At 43.1% G+C, this 23,043-nt stretch overlaps 1 protein-coding gene across 2 annotated transcripts; it reads left to right on the top strand.

The window, feature by feature from the left end:
• The first annotated feature begins 6,301 nt into the window (after positions 1-6,301).
• On the top strand, positions 6,302-20,086 carry LOC309705860 (transmembrane protease serine 9-like). Of its 2 annotated transcripts, none has more exons than XM_082531906.1 (10): positions 6,302-6,686; positions 8,366-8,386; positions 8,575-8,737; positions 8,870-9,138; positions 9,741-9,886; positions 9,973-10,525; positions 10,693-10,864; positions 18,561-18,814; positions 18,953-19,050; positions 19,255-20,086. In XM_082531906.1, exons 1-10 carry the CDS (start codon positions 6,485-6,487, stop codon positions 19,630-19,632), a joined length of 2,256 nt encoding a protein of 751 aa, XP_082388032.1. In that variant the 5' UTR covers positions 6,302-6,484; the 3' UTR covers positions 19,633-20,086. The 2 variants fall into 2 exon arrangements, with proteins under 2 accessions (XP_082388032.1, XP_082388033.1); XM_082531907.1 differs by having other exon boundaries at positions 8,873-9,138; positions 19,255-20,080.
• Positions 20,087-23,043: the final 2,957 nt, after the last annotated feature.

The raw sequence follows: 23,043 nt of genomic DNA, 5'->3' as shown, positions 1-23,043 counted from the left end.
CTCGTTCTTCTGTGGTTCTTTTTCACTGTGATGCTTTGAGAAAACCGGATCACTAAACGCTCCAGGCTGATAGTTTCAGAGGCTTCGAACAGATGAAGCAATTCCAGTTCTTAGAAATGTTGGATCAGTGTCAAACATTTCTTTATCCACCTCAAAGACTCCCGGTACTGTCAGTTTGTTTTTTTCACGCCTGGATCAACCCGTCGATGTTGCTCGTCCACTTGGCACAGCTTTGAATCACTGACTCAGCGCTCTCGTCTGCAAAATGTTTAAGGAAGGAGAACGTCATCATCTTCAGAAGATCTTGTGAACTTTTTAATTATTTTCAGTTGAAATAGTTTCCAGATTTTTATTTTTTTTACTTTAATAGAGGGTCACATCATCTCCTCCTGAGACGCAGCCTGATCCTTCTGTTCTAAGTTAAACACATAATTATAAAATCTGATTTAATATATACACAGAAATGACGCTTAAAGACATTAAAAACTGAAAAGGACCCAAGAGCAGTTCAGTCAAAGGCCTTATTAAATGTAATAATATTAAAGTCAGCTGGGGGACCAAATCGATGCAGTAAGTGAAGTAAAGCAAAAAGATGGATTTTAACCCACAAGAGTTTAATACCTGTTCTTAGAAACCTACAGTTGTGTATGATGAAGAGAAGCTGCACAGAGGGCTCGTTACACACAGCAGGGTCGTAATAAATGCCAGGTTGTAGTGTGGTTGGAGATCAAACCCACATTATTCTGTTACAGCCCCAAACTGCAGACATGATGGTGAAACATAAATGAAGGACCCTTCATGTCTCAGCGAGGGCTGTTTTACATATTTTGTTGAAGACTGCAAGGACAACCATCAACATTAACTGGATGAAGCCCAACGCTCTTCCAATAGCTCGGGTACAAAAGCTGTCCTCTCTACCATTATTGAGGTAGAAAGTCACCTGTAAACTTACCTGTAACGACAGGTTTGTTCTGCCTACAGTTTATTTATCAGCATGTACAGGGAGTGCAGAATTATTAGGAAAGTTGTATTTCTGAGGAATAATGTTATTATTGAACAACAACCATGTTCTCAATGAACCCAAAAAACTCATTAATATCAAAGCTGAATGTTTCTGGAAGTAGTTTTTAGTTTGTTTTTAGTTTGAGCTATTTTAGGGGGATATCTGTGTGTGCAGGTGACTATTACTGTGCAGAATTATTAGGCAACTTAACAAAAAACAAATATATACCCATTTCAATGATTTATTTTTACCAGTGAAACCAATATAACATCTCCACATTCACAAATATACATTTCTGACATTCAAAAACAAAAACAAATCAGCGACCAATATAGCCACCTTTCTTTGCAAGGACACTCAAAAGCCTGCCATCCATGGATTCTGTCAGTGTTGTGATCTGTTCACCATCAACATTGCGTGCAGCAGCAACCACAGCCTCCCAGACACTGTTCAGAGAGGTGTACTGTTTTCCCTCCTTGTAAATCTCACATTTGATGATGGACCACAGGTTCTCAATGGGGTTCAGATCAGGTGAACAAGGAGGCCATGTCATTAGTTTTTCTTCTTTTATACCCTTTCTTGCAGCCACGCTGTGGAGTACTTGGACGCGTGTGATGGAGCATTGTCCTGCATGGAAATCATGTTTTTCTTGAAGGATGCAGACTTGTGTGGAGAAGTTCTGGCAGGTCATGGGCTCGTATTCTAATCTTCTTGGAGAGAAGTTTCAGTAATCATGTCCTGACTCTGGAGTTTCAACATCTCTAAAAACCTTTGGGAAAAATTTTAGGACTTATCCAGATCAGTTTAACTGTACAGATAAATATTTCCCAGAGGAACTACCTGAAGTTCTGAATGAAGTTCTATCTGTCTATAAGCTAAAAGGCTCCAGAAGGAGTTAGGAAGACAAAGGTGGGAGAAATGGTGCCATTATAAGTTGGTGACCTGTCGTGGGTGTGCCCTGCCTCTCGCTCGATGACATCGCTTTGTTGGATAAGCAGAAGAAGATGGATGGAAACACAGGTGTGAACAGTTATTTTAACCCTTTAGCTCCATTCACCGCTCTTCATTGAGGACTCGACGAGCGACCCCGCGGTACTCTGGTTGTTCCTGGAAATGACATCTCTGCTTGGAGGATCGCACATGGGCAGAGGAATCGAAGAAGAGGAGGGATGACATCAGGTGATGAAGACTACCCCACCACCTTGAACATTTTCATCAAAGAAATACCTGGAGCACACCAATATGAACAGACTGCTGCTTAGAGATGTGGATCGATAAAGTAAAGGGGACTCACAGAGGCTCAGATCCCTGTGCTACGCCTCCGCCTCCCCCCGTCAATTATTTGAATTTCAGCTACACCAGTTTTCTTTACAATAATGTAACTCGTCTGTAAACTGTTTATTTGCACATTTTATTTTATTCTTTTTAACTTTTTATTTAGTAATTATTGTGCTAATAAACAACCAAACAAGCAACATATTAACATTCTCTGACATAAGACCATTTAGAAAACACACACACACACACACACACACACACACACACAACAGACCAAGATTAGGTCAATAACATGTCGTGGGGAAGAGTTATGGCTTCGTGCTACAATGTTCCAGAGTTCTGGTTCATATCCATCTTCAGTTGAAAGCTTGCTGTCATTCTGTGTGAACTCTTTTCAGTCTCTGTTTCATTGTGTTACGGATGGTGAGCTTGTTTGTTTCACAGTTATCATTTTCTTAGCTTTTAGTTCAGACTTTACTTCTTAGGTTAAATTCGTAATTTATTCTGTACATCGTTTAGACCTTTGTTCATCTCTTATCTATTATGTAACATGCACGTCGTACTGTGTATGATTGTGTATGTGACAAATACATTTGAATTTGATTTGATTTCGTATGTGTGAGTTTCAGTTCAGTTCATGTTCTCGGTGACTCAGTCTGATATTTCTGTTTCTAAATTTCATGCGAGGTTTAAGATAAAGACGTGCGGAGGGAAACACTTTTGACACAACACGATGTGCTCAGTGGAAACATCAGCGTTTCACTCGTTCTGAAACACTTCCTGTTCATTCGTTGATTCTGGGAAACCTGATGCAGTTTGACCAGTTTATTCCTGACTGGGCTGCAGGCCTATTGTTCACAGTCCCCAGTGTGCAGGTCCCGCTGTCACTGCAGATAAATGAAGCATGGAAATTAATTGGTTTCATTCACAAAGCAGATGTTTGGCCTTTTATAATCTCTGGGTGAGTCACAGAAGATGCTTCCTTAAACGATCCCCCCAAAGGCCATCCTGGATCCTCGTGCACATTTGAACCTTATATCAGAAATCCTGCTTTCCACAGATTTACAGGAATGTTGTTCTGTTAAAGACGTATGCTGGGAAGGCTTATCTGCTTTTCCCGATTCTAGTGAAATAATGAGGTCTCAGAAACTGACTCCCATTGTTTTGGTTTTATTTCACAGTCGCCGACGACAAACAGACACAATAGAGACACAATAGAGCTCACATACTCTGTGTGCTGCTCGTAAGTGGCCTTCAAGAACTCAGCCAATCAGAAGAAAGCCCACTTTCTTAAAGAGACAGGAACTAAAGCGGCTTGTTTCAGATAGTTTCAGTCCTTCATGAGTCCTCCTTTAATCCCTTAACATAATTTTTTCTTCCTTGTTTCTTTGTTCAGGATGAATTTGCTGCCATTGCTGCTTCTTGTCTTCAGATGGTTTTTCAGTCATCACCTTTCTCGTTGGTTTCAATTAATTTCTTGTAATAATTAGCCTGCAATAATCCATAATAATACTATAATCGTGTGCTGACTCTCAGATTGCTCATATATGTGAAAAACGACCTGCAAACATGGAAAATCTGATGTTGGTGTAACGGACTTGAATGTTACCACCGTCTGCTGCTTATTTTAATTTACTTTAACCTGACTTTAGTTAAAATAGAGTATTTCTACATCATTATATTATTGATAAACAATCGTCTGCTGTGTAAAATTGTGAGTAAATGTGTAAAGTTTGACGTCTGAGTTGATTTGGAAGGAAATCTGAATTATCTGAAGCATCAGGTCAAACTGTGCCGTACAAAGTTGAAAGGAGGCTGTGTGGCGTTCAGCGAGAATGTTGACAGGTGAGATTCACCTGATAGCAGCCTGTCGTTGTTCTTCCTGATAATAGGACTTTTAAAAATGTTCCATTACCCTTTACTGTTTATTTTACGTAACTGTGCAAATATTTATTCTGATCTGAGTGAATAGGAAAAGTGCTGAAGACTCATTGACTGATTTATTTCAATTCGGTGCAGGAAATAGTTTAACCTAAATCTAAAAATACTATCATGTAATTACACCACATTACAAACGAAGTAACATTTATTTTCTGATTCAGTGTCAAGTGACTTAACAAACAAGTAAGACGGTTTTAAAAAAGGCCCAACAGCGTCTTCAGTTTCTGAAGAAGGAGCTGCTGATCGTCTTCTACCGCTGCTCCATTGAGAGTGTGCTGCACTGCATCTGTGTGTGGTTTTCCAGCTGCACTTCAGAGGGTCATCAATATGGCCCAAAAAATCATTGAGCATCCTCTTCCCTCCCTGAAGGACCTGTACAGTACTCGCTGTGTCAAGAGGGCACGCAGCATCCTACAGGAATGTACACACCCAGGACACCGGGTGTTTAAGCTGCTGCTGTCTGGCAGACTCAATGACAGCTTTTACAACACGGCAACAGCCCTAATCAATGCAAACAGCTGACCTGATTGGATACCTCCCTGGACTTTTTAAGTTACTGTGTCGTGTTGTTTTCTGCGTCGTGCAGACGCAGGACAGTTTCCAATTTCTTTCTACTATTGTACTCGGTATGACCGTGCAATGATGATAGAGAGTTATCTGTTATCTTTCAGAGGTTGTCACCATGGCGTCCCTCAGGGCTCCATTCTTGGCCCACTTGTTTTCTCATTGTGCGTTTTGTTCCTCAGGTTCAAAATGCAATTTTTCATTCAAATATGACAAGCTGTATCACAACAACAAAAGTCTCACTAGATAGTCTGACTAGAACAAAATAATTTCCAGATAGACCTGCTCTATTACCTACCATGTTGAGACTTACCGCTCTGAAGAGTCTGATAATTCAAGTTAAAAGATACAAAAAGGCAAAATATGTATATATTTTACAAAATGGTCTCAGGAGGAGGTGCTGGCTGTCATATTGTGGTCTGGGATGTGGGGCCTCCCTCTACTGCAGATATGGAGGCGGTCTGCTTGCCTCCACTCAAGAGAGAAGGGTTACACTTCCTGGGTCCGGGTACGGGTTGCCCCTCTGGGGGCAGGGGTACCTGGACCTGGGATATAGAGTATGTTTGGGGAGTGTGAATGTGTGCACAGTGTCTATTTGTGTCTGTCTCCATGTGTCGGATGAGTGCCGAGTATTTGTTTGTGTATATGGGGGTGGGAATGCACCTTTGTGTCTGCGTGCGCCTGTTCGTCTGTGTCTATATGTCAGGTAGGGTCTCAGACTCCGCCTCTCTGGGAACATCTCAGGCTCTCCGAGGTTTGGAGGCCCATCTCCCCTCACCACACTCCCTGCCGGTGGCTGATGCCCTCAGACGTTGGTGTGTTGGTGGCTCTTGGTGTCTGGGGCTGGGTGCTCATGTATGTACCGACTCACTCCTGGTGGCCGATTGGCCAGGTGATCAAGGTGTTTTGTTTTTCTTTTTTTTTCCTTTCTCCCCATCTCTTCTATTTTTCTTTCTCTCCCTCTCTTTCTTTCATTCCTTCTCCCTGTCCTATCCCTCAGTCATGTCTGTCCCGTCTGTAACAACCGAAAATCAAATTAAATAAATACATAATTATAATAAAGGTCAATCAAATGGACCAATATGGCGAGGCCATGATGATCCACTTGGTAAAGTAAATCCACTTCGCATCTTTCTCGGCCCTCAGACAACAGTTTTGATGGTTAACGATCCAAACGGGAAAGGCAAAAAAAAAAAAGGTCTCAGTTATAACTAGAAGTGTAAACATCTCAGTAAACATTATAGATGTCCAAACTCGATATGTTCTTTGAGTCTACATTTTAGTTTATATTGGTTAAACGTATCTTTAAATAAATTTTACTTGACCTTCAGTAATAATAATAATAATAAAAAAGGATGATACAGCCTTTATTAATCCCACAGCTTGGAAAACAAGAAAATGCATTAAATTAATGTCTGTGATCTTGTTTATTTTTAAAAACAAGATTTTGAAATCAAGGGCCAAGAGCCTGTAGACTCTCATGTTAATGAAATTCTGCTGAGGGGATGAAAACAAATGACATCTGAGAAAAGGTCCTCAGGTAAACACAACAGATTAAAGAAAATGCTTCAGTCTGTAGCAGTCTGTTTGATTTCCTGATGTGAAATCAATAATTAATCCTAAAAAATTAAATAATTAGTTCAAAAGTTCAACATTGCTGCCTGAAACCTGAAATTCCTGTTTAATAGAGCGTGTCTGATGGGGGGAGGATCAGGTGAGCTGGAGGGAAGTGTTGGGCGTGTCGTTAGGTGTCTGGCAGAGGTGTGTTTAATGCAGACAGAGAGGAGGAGGAGAGAGGAAGGGTATTTATGCCTCAGCAGGTCTGGAGGTTTGGATCTTACAGCGATGGCTTTCTACAAAGTGATGTGTTTGGCTGCTGGGCTGATGCTCCTGACCCAAGGTAAGAGCTCTCTGCACACACCTGCATCAGGTACGACTCAGAGGGTGAAAACACTCAGGAGCACAGCGCTTCACTGTAAAGTGGCACTGCTGCATAGTCATCACATTTATTGAAGAAAAAATGTGTGTCGGTTTATGGTGACGGCTGAAGCAGTGATGACAGGTTCCTTCATCATGGTTCAGGGCAGGAATTGAGCGACTTACTGTGATGGCAATACACCTCGCTATGAGTGCAAAACGAATGAATCCACAGAAGCAGAGTGAACCTAATGAACCACGTAGTGTTTATGGAGGGTGGCTAAACATATATTCAGCTGTAGAAACATCAGGCGCTTGTGCTGAGCTGAATGTTTGAACTACAAACACACTGATGGTGATGGTGATCTCACACACAGGTACTGCCTACGTATAACCAGTGGACTCCTTTAACATCTCGTCAGGAACTGCAGTAATACTGCAGTAGTATTAGTATTACAACGTGCAGCGTGTGTACAGTATTTCTCTGTGTGGTTTCTGTCTGAGAGATAAACATCATCAGTGTTTTCATCCTGCTGAGTCACACAGTAACCAACTCCCCAACTCCCCCCCCAACCCACACACACACACACACACACCACACACACAGAAACTCTGTATGTTAATGATCTTCAGAACAGGTGGTAAAACCAGTCTGCTGTAAGAGCGAGCTGATCTGGACCAACAACATTATGAGATGAATAAATTTTGCATTGATTTTAAAATTCTTTTACTCACTTATAAAATCTTAAATAACACTGCACCTTGCTATCTAAAGAACTTCTCTATGTGTTTAATCCTAAAAAAGCACTAAGATCTTCAAACCAGATGCTCTTAATGCAACCTAAGTCTAGGCTGATCATGCCTTTGCTATTACAGCACCTAGACTGTGGAACAATCTCCCTATTGCCATTCACACTTCTTAGTCTATGAAGCCTTTAAATCTTGCTTGAATGAATCTTTTTACCCTGGCGCTGTCTTAACTTAGTTTGACTATCATTTGGCTGGCTTCTAACTTTGTCTTGTCTTGTGTTGCTGTTTGGTCGATTTGTCTTATTTTATTTATTTCCTAATTTGTGAAGCACTTTGATTGACATTGTTGTTTTTAAATATGCCATATAAATACATTTTGATTTGATAATCAGCTAATGCAAGCTAGCTGTATGGGAGCATCACTGACACCTGATAATTAGTGCTCAGTAACACCCAGTTAAAATCCTAGAATTTCACCTAAACTGGAGATCAGCCTTCTTGGACAGTTTGTTCGTACAGCAGCCATATTATTGGTTAGATGATGTCATTAAAAACAGTCCAGAGGTCCTGCTCAGGGACTCCAGTTAGCTGAGGTGAGGCCTAGCAGAGAGCTAGTAGCTACAGCCGCCTGTGTCGCCATCCACCTTTCAGCCAAAGAGACCACGCCCCTAATAACGTAAACTTATTAGTACAGTTTAAATAGGTGAGTTATAAAAACAGGTGTTTTGAAGGAGCAAACTATGGGGACTGACTCACGGCTGCCTCTACTGGACAACAGAGGAACTGCAGGGGTTGGCTTCATTTCTCAGAGGCTTGTTTATAACTAACCACAGACAGTCAATTTTCCACTATTATTACAGACAGATAAATGAAGATTTTTAGTTTTAAAATGGTTTGTTTTCTGTGTTTCAGAGTCTGAGTCACAGCTGGATGGTAAGAAAAAGCTTCTTTGTGTAATGATTTAGTTTTATGTGTAATAAATCTTTAGTTTCATATGAATATTAGTTTGTGAGTGAACTGTAGACTCCAGGATCACTGTGTCCTCACTCAGCAGTTTGTAGTGCTGAGAGTTTACAGCTCCTACAGTAATGCTCACTCTGTGTTTTAATGTCGGTCTTCAGTTTGTGGTAAGGCGTCTCTGAACACCAGGATTGTAGGAGGACAGGCGGCCCCTGTTGGCAGCTGGCCCTGGCAGGTCAGTCTGCAAACATCTGGGTCCCACTTCTGTGGAGGATCCCTCATTAACAGTCAGTGGGTGCTGACTGCTGCTCACTGCTTTGAAACGTGAGTAATGAGGCTGAAGCTGCACTCTAAACATGATTTAAAGACGCTGTGAAGTCAAACTTTATATATGTTTTCTCGTCTATAACAATTGTAACAACTGTGCACTGTTCGTGTCGCTCCTGATGATCTCAGCAGTACTCCAACCGGTCTGACTGTGAATCTGGGCCTTCAGAGTCTACAGGGATCTAACCCCAATGCAGCGTCTTGGACAGTAACACAGATCATCAAACATCCAAACTACAACTCTGGTACCAACGACAACGACGTCTGCCTCCTGCAGCTCTCCTCACCGGTGACTTTCAACAACTACATTTCTCCCGTCTGCCTGGCAGCTTCAGACAGCATCTTCTACAGCGGTGTTAACAGCTGGGTCACCGGCTGGGGCGATATAGGAAGGGGAGGTGGGTCATAAAGACACCTGATCGTTTTTAGAGAAATGATGACAATAATACAGGGAACAAGTTTGCTATCTCAGAAATATTTAGAGCAATAAGATGTTTCCATGAGGTTAAATCTGTGCAGAGTTCAAAACCAGAAAGAATAATTATGTGAATTAAACAGTCTGGAAGTGCTGGACCTGCAGCAAACATGCTGTCTGCACGATGATGTCAGGTCAAAATGATCCTTGGTTAAAAGAAAGTATATTTTCTGTGTATCTGACACTGCCCCCAGGTGGTGTTAGACAGTTACTACATGATGACGACCATCTACTGTCTGTGTGTCAAGTTTATTTCTGTATCACGTTTAAAAACAGCAGCTGTTGTGCTTCATCTAAAATACTCAAATAACATAAAACAGGACAAGATGACAGAGCGGCATCAAAGTCATGTGACTGTGTTCTGCAGAGAGCTCCAACCCCAGCGGACAAACATGTTTCCCCATCTTTGTTTGCACACATGACTACACTTTGTTTTTAAGTTTGGTGGAGCCGCCCTTTTGTTTGAAGGTTAATCAGTCACATGTTATTTATTACAAACTGATATATTTATTTTACCCCGTTCAGTGTCCCTTCCTTCTCCACAAAACCTGATGGAGGTGGAGGTTCCTGTTGTGGGAAACAGGCAGTGTAACTGTGACTATGGAGTGGGATCAATCACTGACAACATGATCTGTGCCGGGTTAAGTGCAGGAGGAAAGGACTCCTGTCAGGTGATTGTTGTTACCTGTGTTTGGCACATTTTCACCTTCTACAGTTTCTTCTCCTCAGCTAACAGTAAATGTTTCTGCTCTCAAAGGGGGATTCAGGAGGTCCAATGGTGATCAAGCAGAGCGGTCGCTGGATTCAGGCGGGAGTCGTCAGTTTTGGGAATGGTTGCGCCTTGCCTAATTTTCCAGGAGTCTACGCCAGAGTATCCCAGTACCAGACCTGGATCAACAGCCAGATCTCCTCCAACCAGCCGGGCTTCATGACGTTCACGTCCACTGGGACCAACAGTGACCTCAGTGTCTCCTGCACAGGACTGCCACCAGTGCCAACCACCACACCTACTAACACCACCACACCTTCAACCACCACACCTTCAACCACCCCAACTACTCCTATAACCACTACAACTTCCACCACCACAACCACCTCCTCTGCAAAAGCCACCACCACAACCACCACCCCTACCACCACCACCACTACCACCACCCCTACCACCACCACCACTACCACACCTACAACCACCACCCCTACCACCACCACCACAACCACCACCCCTACCACCACCACCACTACCACCACAACCACCACACCTACAACCACCACCACACCTACAACCACATTGCCTCCAACCACTCCCCAATGTGAGTTTCCATCACATTAACACTTTGTTTCCTCTAAACTTTTAGATAATACAGCTGCTGCTCTCTGACACTTTCTGAATTCTTCACTACCTGAACTTGAAGTGATGGTTTTGTGTGATCCAAGTTTTTCCTGCCTCTTTCTGTCTCTCCCTGGTTCTTCTCCTCAGCCGTGGTCTGTGGACAAGCTCCAAGAACTTCTGGGATTGTGGGAGGAACCTCAGATGCGACAGCCGGCTCATGGCCGTGGATGGCGAGCTTACAGAAGAATGGAAGTCACGTGTGCGGTGGGACTCTGGTGGCCTTGGACTCAGTGCTGAGCCACGCCAAGTGTTTCTCAAGGTGAGTTGCAGCTGAAGTTGAACTTTGCACAGACGATAATTCAGTTCGATGGGTGAGTTAGTCAGTATGTTACCCTCTGATTAGTAAATTCTCTTTCTGATGTTAAACTGAGCAATTTTTAAGAGTTTTGAGTTCAGACATCAAGAGAAAGGGTGAATCTGACAGAAGAACTAACACACTCATTGGTGACTGAGCTTCAACAGGGAGATCAGTTTGAGAACAGAAAAAACCCCTCAGCACATGAGTCAACACATCTCACAACATAGAAGACAAAAGCTTCGAAGGGGGTGGGTGGTAGTGTAGGTATGTGTCAGTGTACATGTGTGTGTTTGTGTTCAGCTGAGAGAAAGTGTCCTTTCACCCGGTTAGGCAAAAGTCAACAATCTTCGGTCAACGTGGGTGGCCTTGAATGAGAGAGGAGAGTCACAACCAGAGATGGGCAGTAACGCATTACTTGTAACGCGTTACTGTAATCCGATTACTTTTTTCAAGTAACGAGTAAAGTAAGGGATTACTATTGCAAAAATGGTAATTAGATTACCGTTACTTTCCCGTAGGAACGCTGCGTTACTGCGTTACTAAAACCGTGATTTTTGCGAGAATGTCTCATGACAGTGACGTAAGCGAGTGCGACGTTCGTGACAACAGCTGTGTGCAGATCAACAATGGATCATATATCGAGTGCAGAGAGAGTATGAGCGTGCAGCGTTTAAAGCGTGGAAGTACTGACCTTACTTTGAGTTTGATTCCATAAAAAGTGACAAAATCATTCGTGTCCGCTGTGCGTGGGAAGAAAACTTCTTTTTACAGTGAAAAAAACCCTAAACTTCCAACAAGCACCGAGTAGCTACGACGTGATGGGAAACTCACAGAGAAACTCGCGGATTCTTCCACTGACCGCGGCACACCTGCACCAGGGTAAACCTCCGCCTACCCCACTCCTGCTTTACAGGTGAAAATAGAGCAACAGGACCGCTGAGTCTTTGATTTTATTTATTTTCTGCTGTGTTTTACTTGCATCTATTTGAAAGACTGAGTGTAAACACAAAAAATATTTTATTTTATGAGCTGGAATGTGCAGAAAATAGGTTTAAATGTTAAACTAATTTCTTCCAGTCAGAGAATGTTGCAGATAATTAAATGTTTGCTTGATGCATAAAATTAAAAGATTAAAACTAATAAAACAAGTTTTAAAAAGAGACTTTTCCATTTGATTACATTTTGTATGATGGATTATGCAGAAAAAGTAGAATTGGGCTGAAAGATCTATCGCTTTATCACCTCTTCAGGTTGTAAATCGTGTTTTTAAAAAGTAACTAAGTAACTAAGTAATTAATTACTTTTGAAAATAAGTAATTAATTTTCTGGGATGCGGGGGGGCATGAGATGAAGATGGTTGTTTTGGTTGGTGTGAACAAACTGCTTCCAGTTTTACAGTAGGTCTAATGTCCATCACTGGTCACCAGGTCTCTCAATTCCCGTTGTTCTTCTTCAAGATCTTATCAATATTGCGTAGTACTCACAGCCCTGCCATTATCTATCATGTCAGCCAGCCTTGTGGGATTTTGAACAAACCCTGCTTCTTGTTCTTTGATAAGCCGGTCCGAGCCAGCCCCAATCAGCCAGAACTCTGTGGGCATAGAATAGAATAGAATAGGATAGAATAGAATAGTCCTTTAATTGTCCCACAAGGGGAAACTTGGATGTAACAGCAGCAAGAAAGACACATATACAAACAAAGAGTACACAGGACAGAAACACTTTTTTCTTTTACATATTTATATCAAGGACAATGGTTACCAAAAACAGAGTACTGTTTAGAGGTAATTATTAAATCATACAGATAAGAGGCAAACCCAGGCTGTAGAGTGAATCAGTTGATAAAATACTGCAGTTACAGCGCTGATGTAAACATCTGTGTTTGTTGGGAGCAGTTCTGATTGTACAGTCTGACAGCTGCAGGGAGGAAGGACCTGCAGAAACGCTCCTTCATGCATCGAGGATGCAGCAGTCTGTCACTGAAGCAGCTCTGCAGCAACATCTACATGCATGGGCTGGGAGACTCTGTCCATCAGAGATGCTATTTTGGCCAGAGTCCTTCTGTCTCCCACCACCTGCACTGGGTCCAGGGTGCATCCCAGGACAGAGCTGGCCTTCCTGATGAGTTTATCCAGCCTCTTCCTCTCAGCTGCCGATAAACTGCTGCTCCAACATACCACACTGTAAAAAATGACAGATGCACCTTAGAACACACATGCATCAACATTACAATGAGCGGGTGGAGGGAGGTTTGGAGTCTTCTCTCACCCCCATTCTCTGCGGCCTACTGGAGCGGGGGGGCTAGGAGGAGTGGGCCGTCCGACTGCGGTCTGGAGTGTGGGGCCTTCCTGCTGCTGCGGAGTCGGGGTGGTCTGCCTCTCCCCACCGCAGGGAAAAGGGTAACACCACCTGGGTCTGGGTGCAGTTCCCCCCTCCAGGGGCAAGGGTACCTAGACCCGGTTAGTAGAGTACGCTTGGGGAGTGTGATCGTGTGTACAGCGTCCCTTTATGTCTGTCTCCACGTCGGTTGAGTGTGAAGTACATATGAGAGCATGAGGGTGGGAATGGATGTTTGTGTCTGTGTGTGCCTGTATGTCTGTGTCTATATGTCAGGTTGGGTATCAGACGCCACCTCTCTGGGGACATCTCGGGCCCTCCAAGGTTTGGAGGCCTATCTCCACCCACCACCACTTCCCCTGCCGGTGGCGGACTCCTTCAGGTATCGGTGCGTTGGTGGTTCTTTGTATCTGGGGGTGGGCGTCCGGGTACACACCGGCTCACTCCTTGGCGGCCGCTTATTGGGGCTCGCTCGGGCCACTTTGGAGGTGGGGTGCCCCCGGCCTCTCGGCCTGGGGCTCGGTCACTCAGGCACAGCTGGCGGCCGGTGGAGCTCACGGGCGCGTCACTGCAACTCCCCCTGGCTTCTGCTCCGCGGCTGCTGAGTGAGCCCTCATCTGGGACTCTCCTCAGCTCTTACTGGGACAGTGGCGCGGCTGCCCCTCTGTTGGTCTTCCTTGGTCTCTTGTGTTCTGGGGGCCTCTGGATGTCTGGAGTTTTGATCTCCTCCATACCTGCTTGATACCATAGAGGACAGGGCTGTGGCCCCCCCACACTCTCTAGCAGATCATTACATGGAGAAACCTTTGGAATGCAAGCATGCTGATCCACACAGGTATGCACACATGGGTATTCACAGACGCGGACTACAGCTTTCTTGGCTGCTGCCTCAAAGCACACTGTGCGCTGTCTATCTTGCGTGCTGCACAATATCGTTTATTATTTAGTAACTATTGATATCTATGACTAGCTAGTTTATTGTGATGGTGCTTTTTTTTTTTTTATTATTATGTTGCTCTTTGTTGTTTGCTGTCTCCTCTGTTTTTTTTGTTTTTCTTTCTCTCCATACAGGTGACCCAGGAGTTTTTTTTTTTTTTTTTTCTCTCTTCCCCCCTTCTCACCGTCTCTTCTCCCCTTTGGTTTTCTTTCTTCCTCTCCCCCTCTTTCTTTCATTCTTTCCCCCTGTCCTATTAAAAAAAAAAAAAAAAAAAAAAGGATGACAAAGGATGAACTGAAGCTCCGCCATCACGTGATGTCACATGCTGCTGTTTCTGATGTCACTTCCAAAAAAAAAAAAAAAAAAAAAATGACAGATGCCACCAGAGTCATAGAAGGTCTTTAAAAGCGCTCCCTGTGCTCCAAATGACCTCAGCCGCCTCAGCAGGTAGCGTCTGCTCTGACCCTTCCTGTACAGAGCATCAGTGTTGTGGCTCCAGTCCAGTTTATTACTCAGGTGAACACCCAGGTACCTATGAGAGTCCACTATCTCAATGTCCACTCCCTGGATGTTCACCAGTGTCAGTGTGGTGGGTCTGCGTCTCCGGAAATCAAGGGTGTAGATTTGGTTTTGGCATTGGTGGGGACGGATGATTCAACCACCAAACCCCGCCCTGTTTCTTTTTTGTCCTTTTTGTTTTTGCTTCTTGATAAAAGGAGAAATATACTTGCCTACATATGCTATTCTACATGCTTTTAAACCATTTAAAATTACAATTCATAGTTTTATATGTGAATTATATAATGTTAAATTACTATTAAACAAATGACTAAGTATTTTAGACTTTAGGTTACTTCAACCATATTCCATACAAATCAGGTATCATACAAAAATAAAAACAGCTTCAAATACAGTCATGACAATAAAAGAATATGACTTTAAGGATTTAACAACATTACCTCAGTTATAGTACACCAACATGTCTTATACATTAGCAGTAAGGGAACACTGAATGACCTGCTGGGCTTTGTCAATAAAACTACTCATCTAAGATGACCACAAAGTAACAGATCTCTCAGCAAAGTGATGCAACATTTTAGGCACTGTTGCCCCGATCAACTCAGTGAGCTGGATTTTTTTTATTCTAAACATGAACTACTGTTACAGCAACAGACATGGACACAACAACTCAATGTTCACTATGTGAAGCAGCCAAACACATGCCTGCTCCTCTCGTTAACTGAGATAAACTGCTGGCATATTGGTTTTACATCTATACTGTCCAGCCTCTCCTGGTGTACATGGTACAGCCTCTGTAAACTAATATCCTGGCTGCTCGAGGCTGCAGTTTTCTCTGACAGTTTCAATCAAAATTAGAAATGCTGCTCGAGGCTGAGATAACCAATAGTGCTGCCTGTTGTGCAGTTAGTTTCCAAAACACGTTATTCATGGTTACATACACTTTTATACTGATGTGGGCCAATGCCTAGCATAGCCTGTAACGTTATTATGACGGACACATTTTATGAGTGAACTTGGCTTTAAGTGACTTACAGGTTTCTTTGAAAAACACTTTCTTATATCCAGGTTCTTCCTCTTTGCTGCCGTCCTCCTCTCCTTCTTGCAGGTCCTGGCAGCAGGCTTGCCGCTGCTAAAACTAAACAGAGCTCCCTGAAAGGCTCAGCCAATCACATTGGCCATATTTGTCACATGACGTAGGACTCCAGTAGAGAATGTAATTTCACTCTTTCTGCACCGCTGGGTGAATGAGACGCTGACAGATCTTTTTTTTTTCTTTCTATCGGGTTTGATTTCTTTACTCGAAGAGATCAAATTATTGGTGGGGACAATTCAATAATCGCTGGATATTGGTGGGGACATGTCCCTTCCGTCCATGCCAAATCTACGCCCTTGCCGGAAATCCACCACCAACTCCTTGGTTTTCCTGGTGTTGATCAGCAGGTGGTTCTGCTGACATCAGTCCACAAAGTCCAGAGTCCACTGTCTGCACTCTGAGTCGTCCTCACCTGTGATGAGGCGACTATGGCAGAGTCGTCAGAGAACTTCTGTAGGTGGCAGCGTGGGGAGTTGATGGAGAAGTCTGCAGTACGGGGGCCCCACAGGGAACTGTGCCAGCACAGTTCCCTGTGGGGCCCCCGTACTGCAGACCAGCGTATCAGAGACACAGCCCTGTGTCCTCACCAGTGTTGGTCAAGTTACTTGTAACCAGTAACTAATTACTGATTACTTCCCCAAAAAAGTAATCCCGTTACTTTACTGATTACTTATTTTCAAAAGTAATTAACTCATTCACTGCCATTGACGTCTATAGACGTCAATTACGTTTTTCAATGGGAGGGGCTATAATACAACCTTAACACAAACCAAGAAATATTAGTGTCAAAGGCACTTTTCTGCTTGAAATGGATTTTTCACAAAAAGCTCGTTTTCTCCCTTTTTTTGGTCAAAACAGGCATTTTTGGTGGAACCCACCTCTCTTCTACAGCTGATTACTAAAGAATGGAAAATGGTAGAAACAAGCTTTTTTTTTTGGATGAAAGAAGAGAGTCTGTTCTTCATTTTGGTAGGTTCAGCGTTTATATGATCATAACACACAGTTTTCTGTGGCTCTTCAAAAATGAGTAAAAATGCTCAAAAACCCTGGCAGTGGGGAGTTACCTGATTTGAAAATGGCTGGCAGTGAATGAGTTAATTACTTAGTTACTTAGTTACTTTTTAAAAACACGATTTACAACCTGAAGAGGTGATAAAGCGATAGATCTTTCAGCCCAATTCTACTTTTTCTACATAATCCATCATACAGAATGTAATCAAATGGAAAAGTCTCTTTTTAAAACTTGTTTTATTAGTTTTAATCTTTTAACTTTATGCATCAAGCAAAAATTTAATTATCTGCAACATTCTCTGACTGGAAGAAATTAGTTTAACATTTAAACCTATTTTCTGCACATTCCAGCACATAAAATAAAATATTTTGTGTGTTTACACTCAGTCTTTCAAATAGATGCAAGTAAAACACAGCAGAAAATAAATAAAGTCAAAGACTCAGCGGTCCTGTTGCTCTATTTTCACCTGTAAAGCAGGAGTGAGGTAGGCGGAGGTTTACCCTGGTGCAGGTGTGCCGCGGTCAGTGGAAGAATCCGTGAGTTTCTCTGTGAGTTTCCCATTACGTCGTAGCTACTCGGTGCTTGTTGGAAGTTTAGGGTTTTTTTCGCTGTAAAAAGAAGTTTTCTTCCCACGCACAGCGGACACTAATGTTTTTGTCACTTTTTATGGAATCAAACTCAAAGTAAGGTCAGTACTTCCACGCTTTAAACGCTGCACGCTCATACTCTCTCTGCACTCAATATATGATCCATTGTTGATCTGCACACAGCTGTTGTCACTAACGGCGCACTCGCTTACGTCACTGTCATGAGACATTCTCGCAAAAAATCACGGTTTTAGTAACGCAGTAACGCAGCGTTCCTACGGGAAAGTAACGGTAATCTAATTACCGTTTTTGCAATAGTAATCCCTTACTTTACTAGTTACTTGAAAAAAGTAATCCGATTACAGTCAAGCCTTACAAGTAATGCGTTACTGCCCATCTCTGGTCCAAACATACTGTGGGCGTCCTGTGAGGTAGTCCAGTATCCACTGGGTTACTGATGTTGTCCTGTTGCAGCTGCTCCTCCGTCTTCCTCCTGTATTTTTCCTTCCCTTGCCTTATCTTTCATTTCAGCTTCTTCTGGACAGCGCTCACTTCCAGATCTAAAGACTCTCTTCTTCTCCTTGGGGGAGCCTTAATTTCAGGATTCATCCATGGCTTGTTGTTAGAAAAACACCGTACCTTTATGATGGGTACGGTGTTGTCCACACAGAAGTTCATGTAATCCGTAATGCAGTCTGTGATGCTGACGCTCCCACTCAAGATGCTCCCACTCAAGAAAGCCATGACCTGCTGTTATTTCTTAGCTAGTACGGGAGGACTGTCGGCTAAAGCTGGCTCAGATGAAGTGCTCAGCCTCTCTCTTCCATAGGCATCAGTCTATTGGTTATGTTTAATAAAGTGTCTCAAATTTAGGTGAACTTCTTGTGTGGACTCTTTCCTTGTCACTTCCTATGAGACAGTTCATGACATCATTTAACTTCCGTTGTATTTTGTGCTGTAGCAGGTTTTCAATTGGCTAGTTCTTTCTTCAGTTGAAGTCTGTTTGACCTCTCAGGGCCGTTGTAGCTTCACCTCTTTAATTAGAACCAGGCCTGAATGTCACCAGGATCAAGTCTGTAAAACTTGGGTCCCATGAAGTTGAGTGTAAAGGTGTAGATCTTGTTTGAAGCTGATGAAGTTTATGTTTGTGTGCTTCGTTCCTCCCACAGCTCCCCTGTAGCGTCCGAGTGGACTGTCGTGTTGGGGCGTCTGAAGCTAAATGGATCCAACCCCTTTGAGGTGACGCTGAATGTGACAAATATCACTCTGAGCAACACGACCGGGACCAACATAGCCATCCTCCGTCTATCTGCCCAGCCCACCCTGACCGACTACATCCAGCCCATCTGCTTGGACAACGGGAGAACCTTCGCCGAGGGCTTGGCGTGCTGGGCGGCCGGTTGGAGTCCTGGAAGAGGAGGAGGTGAGTCAGCAACATGAAGGCTGACAGAGTTCTGCCCAGACTCTGCACCAGTCCATCTCTCAGATTACACATGTGGACCACTGCACTTACAGTTTCTTTAGTCAAACATCAGGATTTTCTTATCTTTCATGATGTTAGCTGAGGAAGTTATGCAGCAGTTTCAGACCTCGGTGGTAAACTGTGGGAACTCATCATCGAGTGAGAGCATCTGTACAGACGTGTTTGCACTGCAGCAGGTAAATGACTGGATTCTTCTTCTTATAACACTGTCTGCTGACATGTTGTTTATTCTGGACCTTGGATTTAGCTGCTTAAAAGTAAATATAATAATCATAGTCCAAACTTTCTGGTAACAAAGGTGTATTAAACTCTTCCTTTGAGTCGCAGGAAAATATAACATATAACATTAAAATAATAACTGACCCTTTCCGTCTGTTCAGGGTGATTCTGGCGGCCCACTGATGTGTAAGCAGGGCGGCTCTTGGTTCCAGGCGGTCGTGTTACCAGCTCCAAGCCCCTCTGCCAGGAGGAGACGAAGCTCAGTCATGACCTTCACCAGAGTGAGCTCCTTTGACTCCTTCCTGACGAAGACGCTGGGGACACTCTTGTCTCCACCCTCCACGACCACCACCACCAACCCCACCAGCGCCTCCAACACCACCATCAACCCCACCAGCACCTCCAACACCACCACCAACACCACCACAACTACCTCACGCCCCGTATCACAAAGCAGCGGGGGTCGTCCTGCTCACTCCTTCATCTTTGTCTTCTTCCATCTCGTCAGCCTCACCGTTTGTCTCCAGCTCTTCCTGTAGAGAGTTTGACTTGATCGACATGTAATGGACACAAATGAATGTGAACAAGCTTTGACTCTAAGACTTTACAGGCTTAAAGCTCTGCCTGCTAATCTTTGACTTGATTCTGAACTGATTATCTACAAAGAGCTCAGTGGTGACGTTTGGGCGAGTTTACTGTCGGCTAACGGCGCCTTAGGTGCTCCACTTCCAAGAAAAGGAAGCTGGTTGTACAATGTGTGGCTTGAGCTCTGACTGACAGGGGCTTTGAGCTGGACTCTGGTTTAAGGGTGTAAAAATGAAGAAGTTCTTTAAACTTGCACTGAACATTAAACGGTAGCTCAAATGTTTAGAAGTTCATGTTTTCTTAAGCTAAACAGATCATTAGTGTGTCTGCATCACTGTTACTGTTTCATATATATCTCTAGATTTTAATTAATGCAACAATGAAAGATGTGAAATCTGCATATTTTATAATTTATTTAATTTTTTTTATTATCAGATACTGATCATTGTACCTGATCATCATTGTGAACTCTGTTTTCAGGACAGAATAGATTACTTGTAACCTTACAGTCACAAACATATTGATGATTACGGACAGAACTGAAGTTATTCTTGCAGTCTCTGGTTACGTCCACACGTACACGGGTATTTTTGGAAACGGGGATTTTCCGTTTTCGTTTTAAAAAATAGTCCCGTCCACACGTAAACGCAGAAGTGAAGGAAAACGCTGCTATGAACATGCCAAAGCAACAGGTGGCGCTAGATTCCTAACCGTGTAGAAATGTTGGCCAATCAGAAGCCTAGAAGCCTCAGTGGGAAAAAGTAAACAAAGCTGGGGCATAGAAGCAGAACAGAGTCGTATGTGTGGAGGGACAGTAACTGTGTGTATATGTAAGCATTTAAACACTGCAGAGAGTACAAGTAACAGTATTTTGTCATTTCACCGAAACAATAACGTGGCGCACAGTGTGACGTCAAAAAAGGCACACACCTTTGACGCTGCGTTTTCTGTGTTTTTCTCGTCCACACTAAATGCAAAAACAGAGCTTTCGAAAATATCCACCCTGGCAGGCGTTTTTAGAAATCTCCATTTTCAGTGACCGAAAACGGCGTTTACGTGTGGACGAAAGGTGCCAACCCATAGAAAAATCTGCGTTTTCAAAAATACCCGGGTACGTGTGGACGTAGCCTTTATCAGATTTAAAGAAGCATCATTTAGAGATGCTGGAAACAAGGGGACATGATCGGACTGTCCCTCTTCTACCTCGCATCTGGGCCACAAACACTTAAGCACTTAAAGAATATTTGCTTTGAAAACTGTTAAATTGCACTGAAAAAGAAAGTTATTTGAATGAAGAATAAACAACTAAAAAACTTCTTGTAAATGTGTAAATGTAAAAATACAAAAACAACAACAAAGAGCTTTGTTTTTTTTTACTCTCCGCACAAACTAAAGAGACAAAATAACGTGAATAATTTGCTTCCAGTTTGTGGTGCATTGATCCGTCTCTGTTGCTTTTGGGCCTCCTTTGCTCACTTCCCTTCTCTCCCCTGTCTGATTACCTCTGATTACCTGTTTCAGAGGTGCTTCCCTGCTGGTCTCGCTGCTCTCATGTCAAATTCTCAGCTGAAGGAGGTTTGTTGGTCATCTCACCTGCTTTTCGTGTTGTTTAAGGCTGAAGAGATGCCTCATTACTCACCAGATCGCTGCATCAGCAGGGACCTGTCCAGTATTCAGAACACCTCTCGACTTCACAACAGTGTTTGTGTCCACGGAGCTGCCTGCGATCGCTCAGTCAAAGCTCTCCTGTCTGTTGAAAACAGAAATAAACCCTGGTAAACCCTAAACACTGGTTTTGTTAAAGAACAATCTGGCCAAACGGATTCTGACACAGGCTGTCTTCAGGAAACCAAGGAGAGCAGCGGGGCGAGCAAGGCCAGGTACTCCGTCGCTTTGGTGCCAATCCAGCTCTTCTCAGTCTCCACCTGCTCCAGCAGACCCCATTGGAAACAGCCCTGCTGTCGTCACAGCTTTTTATTCCAGTGCTCCCCAGCGTGGTATGAAAAGGAAAAAAACAAAATGCTTGGACAATGTTAGCATAATGGACAGGTTCACACAAACGCAAAGCAGGAGATGAAGCATCGCTGAACATGTTTCCAAACCAACTCCATTCCAAGCCAAAGACTAGAAAATATGGTGAAGCATATTTTCATATACTTTGGCTTCACCTGCACAAGTGCCGAGGTAGGTCTCCCTGCAGAATTAGTTTTCCCTGTCGGGAGCAGCACTGGGCTGTTCAAATCACGGACAAACAGGATCCCACAGCTGTTTATGTTTTTGAACCCATTTTGCACAGAGAGGCGTTTTTTGAAAAATGTATTGATTACACAGGAAAAAAACAACTACACGTAAAATAATCACACCGTGACGCCTCTGCCTTTGTAAATGGAGGGACAGTAACTGCGTGTAAACCTGCAGACAGTCAGATTAACAGTATTTTGTCTCTATCTGCCATTCTGCAATTCATCCCATGTAAACAACGTGGCGCACAGCGTGACGTGAATAAAGGCACATACCTTTGACGTTGTGTGACGAACTCTGTGATTCCTCGTCCACACATAAACGCAAAAAAGGAGTTTTAAAAAATCTCAATTTTCGGTGATTCGAAACGCCGTTTACGTGTGGACGAAATGTCCAAGCGCATAGAAACAGCTGCGTTTTCACAAATACCCTTGTAAAATGTTTGGGGTTTGGAAAAACAAAATATGGGTGTGTGTGGCGGATGTGTTTGTGCGTGGGGGGATATTTTTCTTGTAAAACAAAGGGGGGCCTAGCAAAAAATGTTTGGGAACCACTGGTGTAACCGACGATGGGAAACATCTGTCTGTTGTAGGTCATCCTGTGCTGTTCCACTGGCTGACAGTTGGTGGCAGTAAAACGAAGTAAATGTAGAAATGTAAATGTAACCCCTTCATGTGATACGCCTGTGATTGTGTTGTGTTCTGGCGTGAAAGTAAGAGGCAGGAGACAGCACTGGCTCTTTACTGCACATCTGCAACACAGAAATACAGCTCTGATCTGTGTGTCACATGCCTGCCAGGACACCTCTCCTCCGGCCATGCTGAAAGGAGCTGTGTCTGCAGCTTCATTAACACTACAATAATATAATAGATCAAATACAACAAATTGTTTTACAACATTAACTTAAGCTCTCTGAAAACAAAAAGCACAAAATAAATAATATGTCACTGAAAAATCATCAAAAACAACTTATAAGAACAATAAACAAAATAATTAAAAAACAAATAAACAGTCAGACAAATACGATTGAATAACGAGGACCCAATATTCGAGTGCTTATAGTTCAAACATTATACTTAAGTACAATCAAAATAATAATCGCCATCCAACAGGCAATAAAACAC

Source organism: Aulonocara stuartgranti, assembly GCF_965226115.1.
Source record: "Aulonocara stuartgranti genome assembly, chromosome: 4".
NCBI lineage: Eukaryota > Metazoa > Chordata > Actinopteri > Cichliformes > Cichlidae > Aulonocara > Aulonocara stuartgranti.
The sequence above is the reverse complement of the archived record's forward strand: the minus strand, read 5'-3'. Positions and strand labels throughout refer to the sequence as shown.

Excerpts from the sequence above, each read along its gene's own strand:
- LOC309705860 (XM_082531906.1), top strand. The coding sequence starts at position 6,485 with ATGGGGGGAGGATCAGGTGAGCTGGAGGGAAGTGTTGGGCGTGTCGTT. Across the intron at positions 10,526-10,692 it reads GCCTCCAACCACTCCCCAAT|CCGTGGTCTGTGGACAAGCT; the intron begins GTGAGTTTCCAT and ends TCTTCTCCTCAG. Across the intron at positions 10,865-18,560 it reads CACGCCAAGTGTTTCTCAAG|CTCCCCTGTAGCGTCCGAGT; the intron begins GTGAGTTGCAGC and ends TTCCTCCCACAG.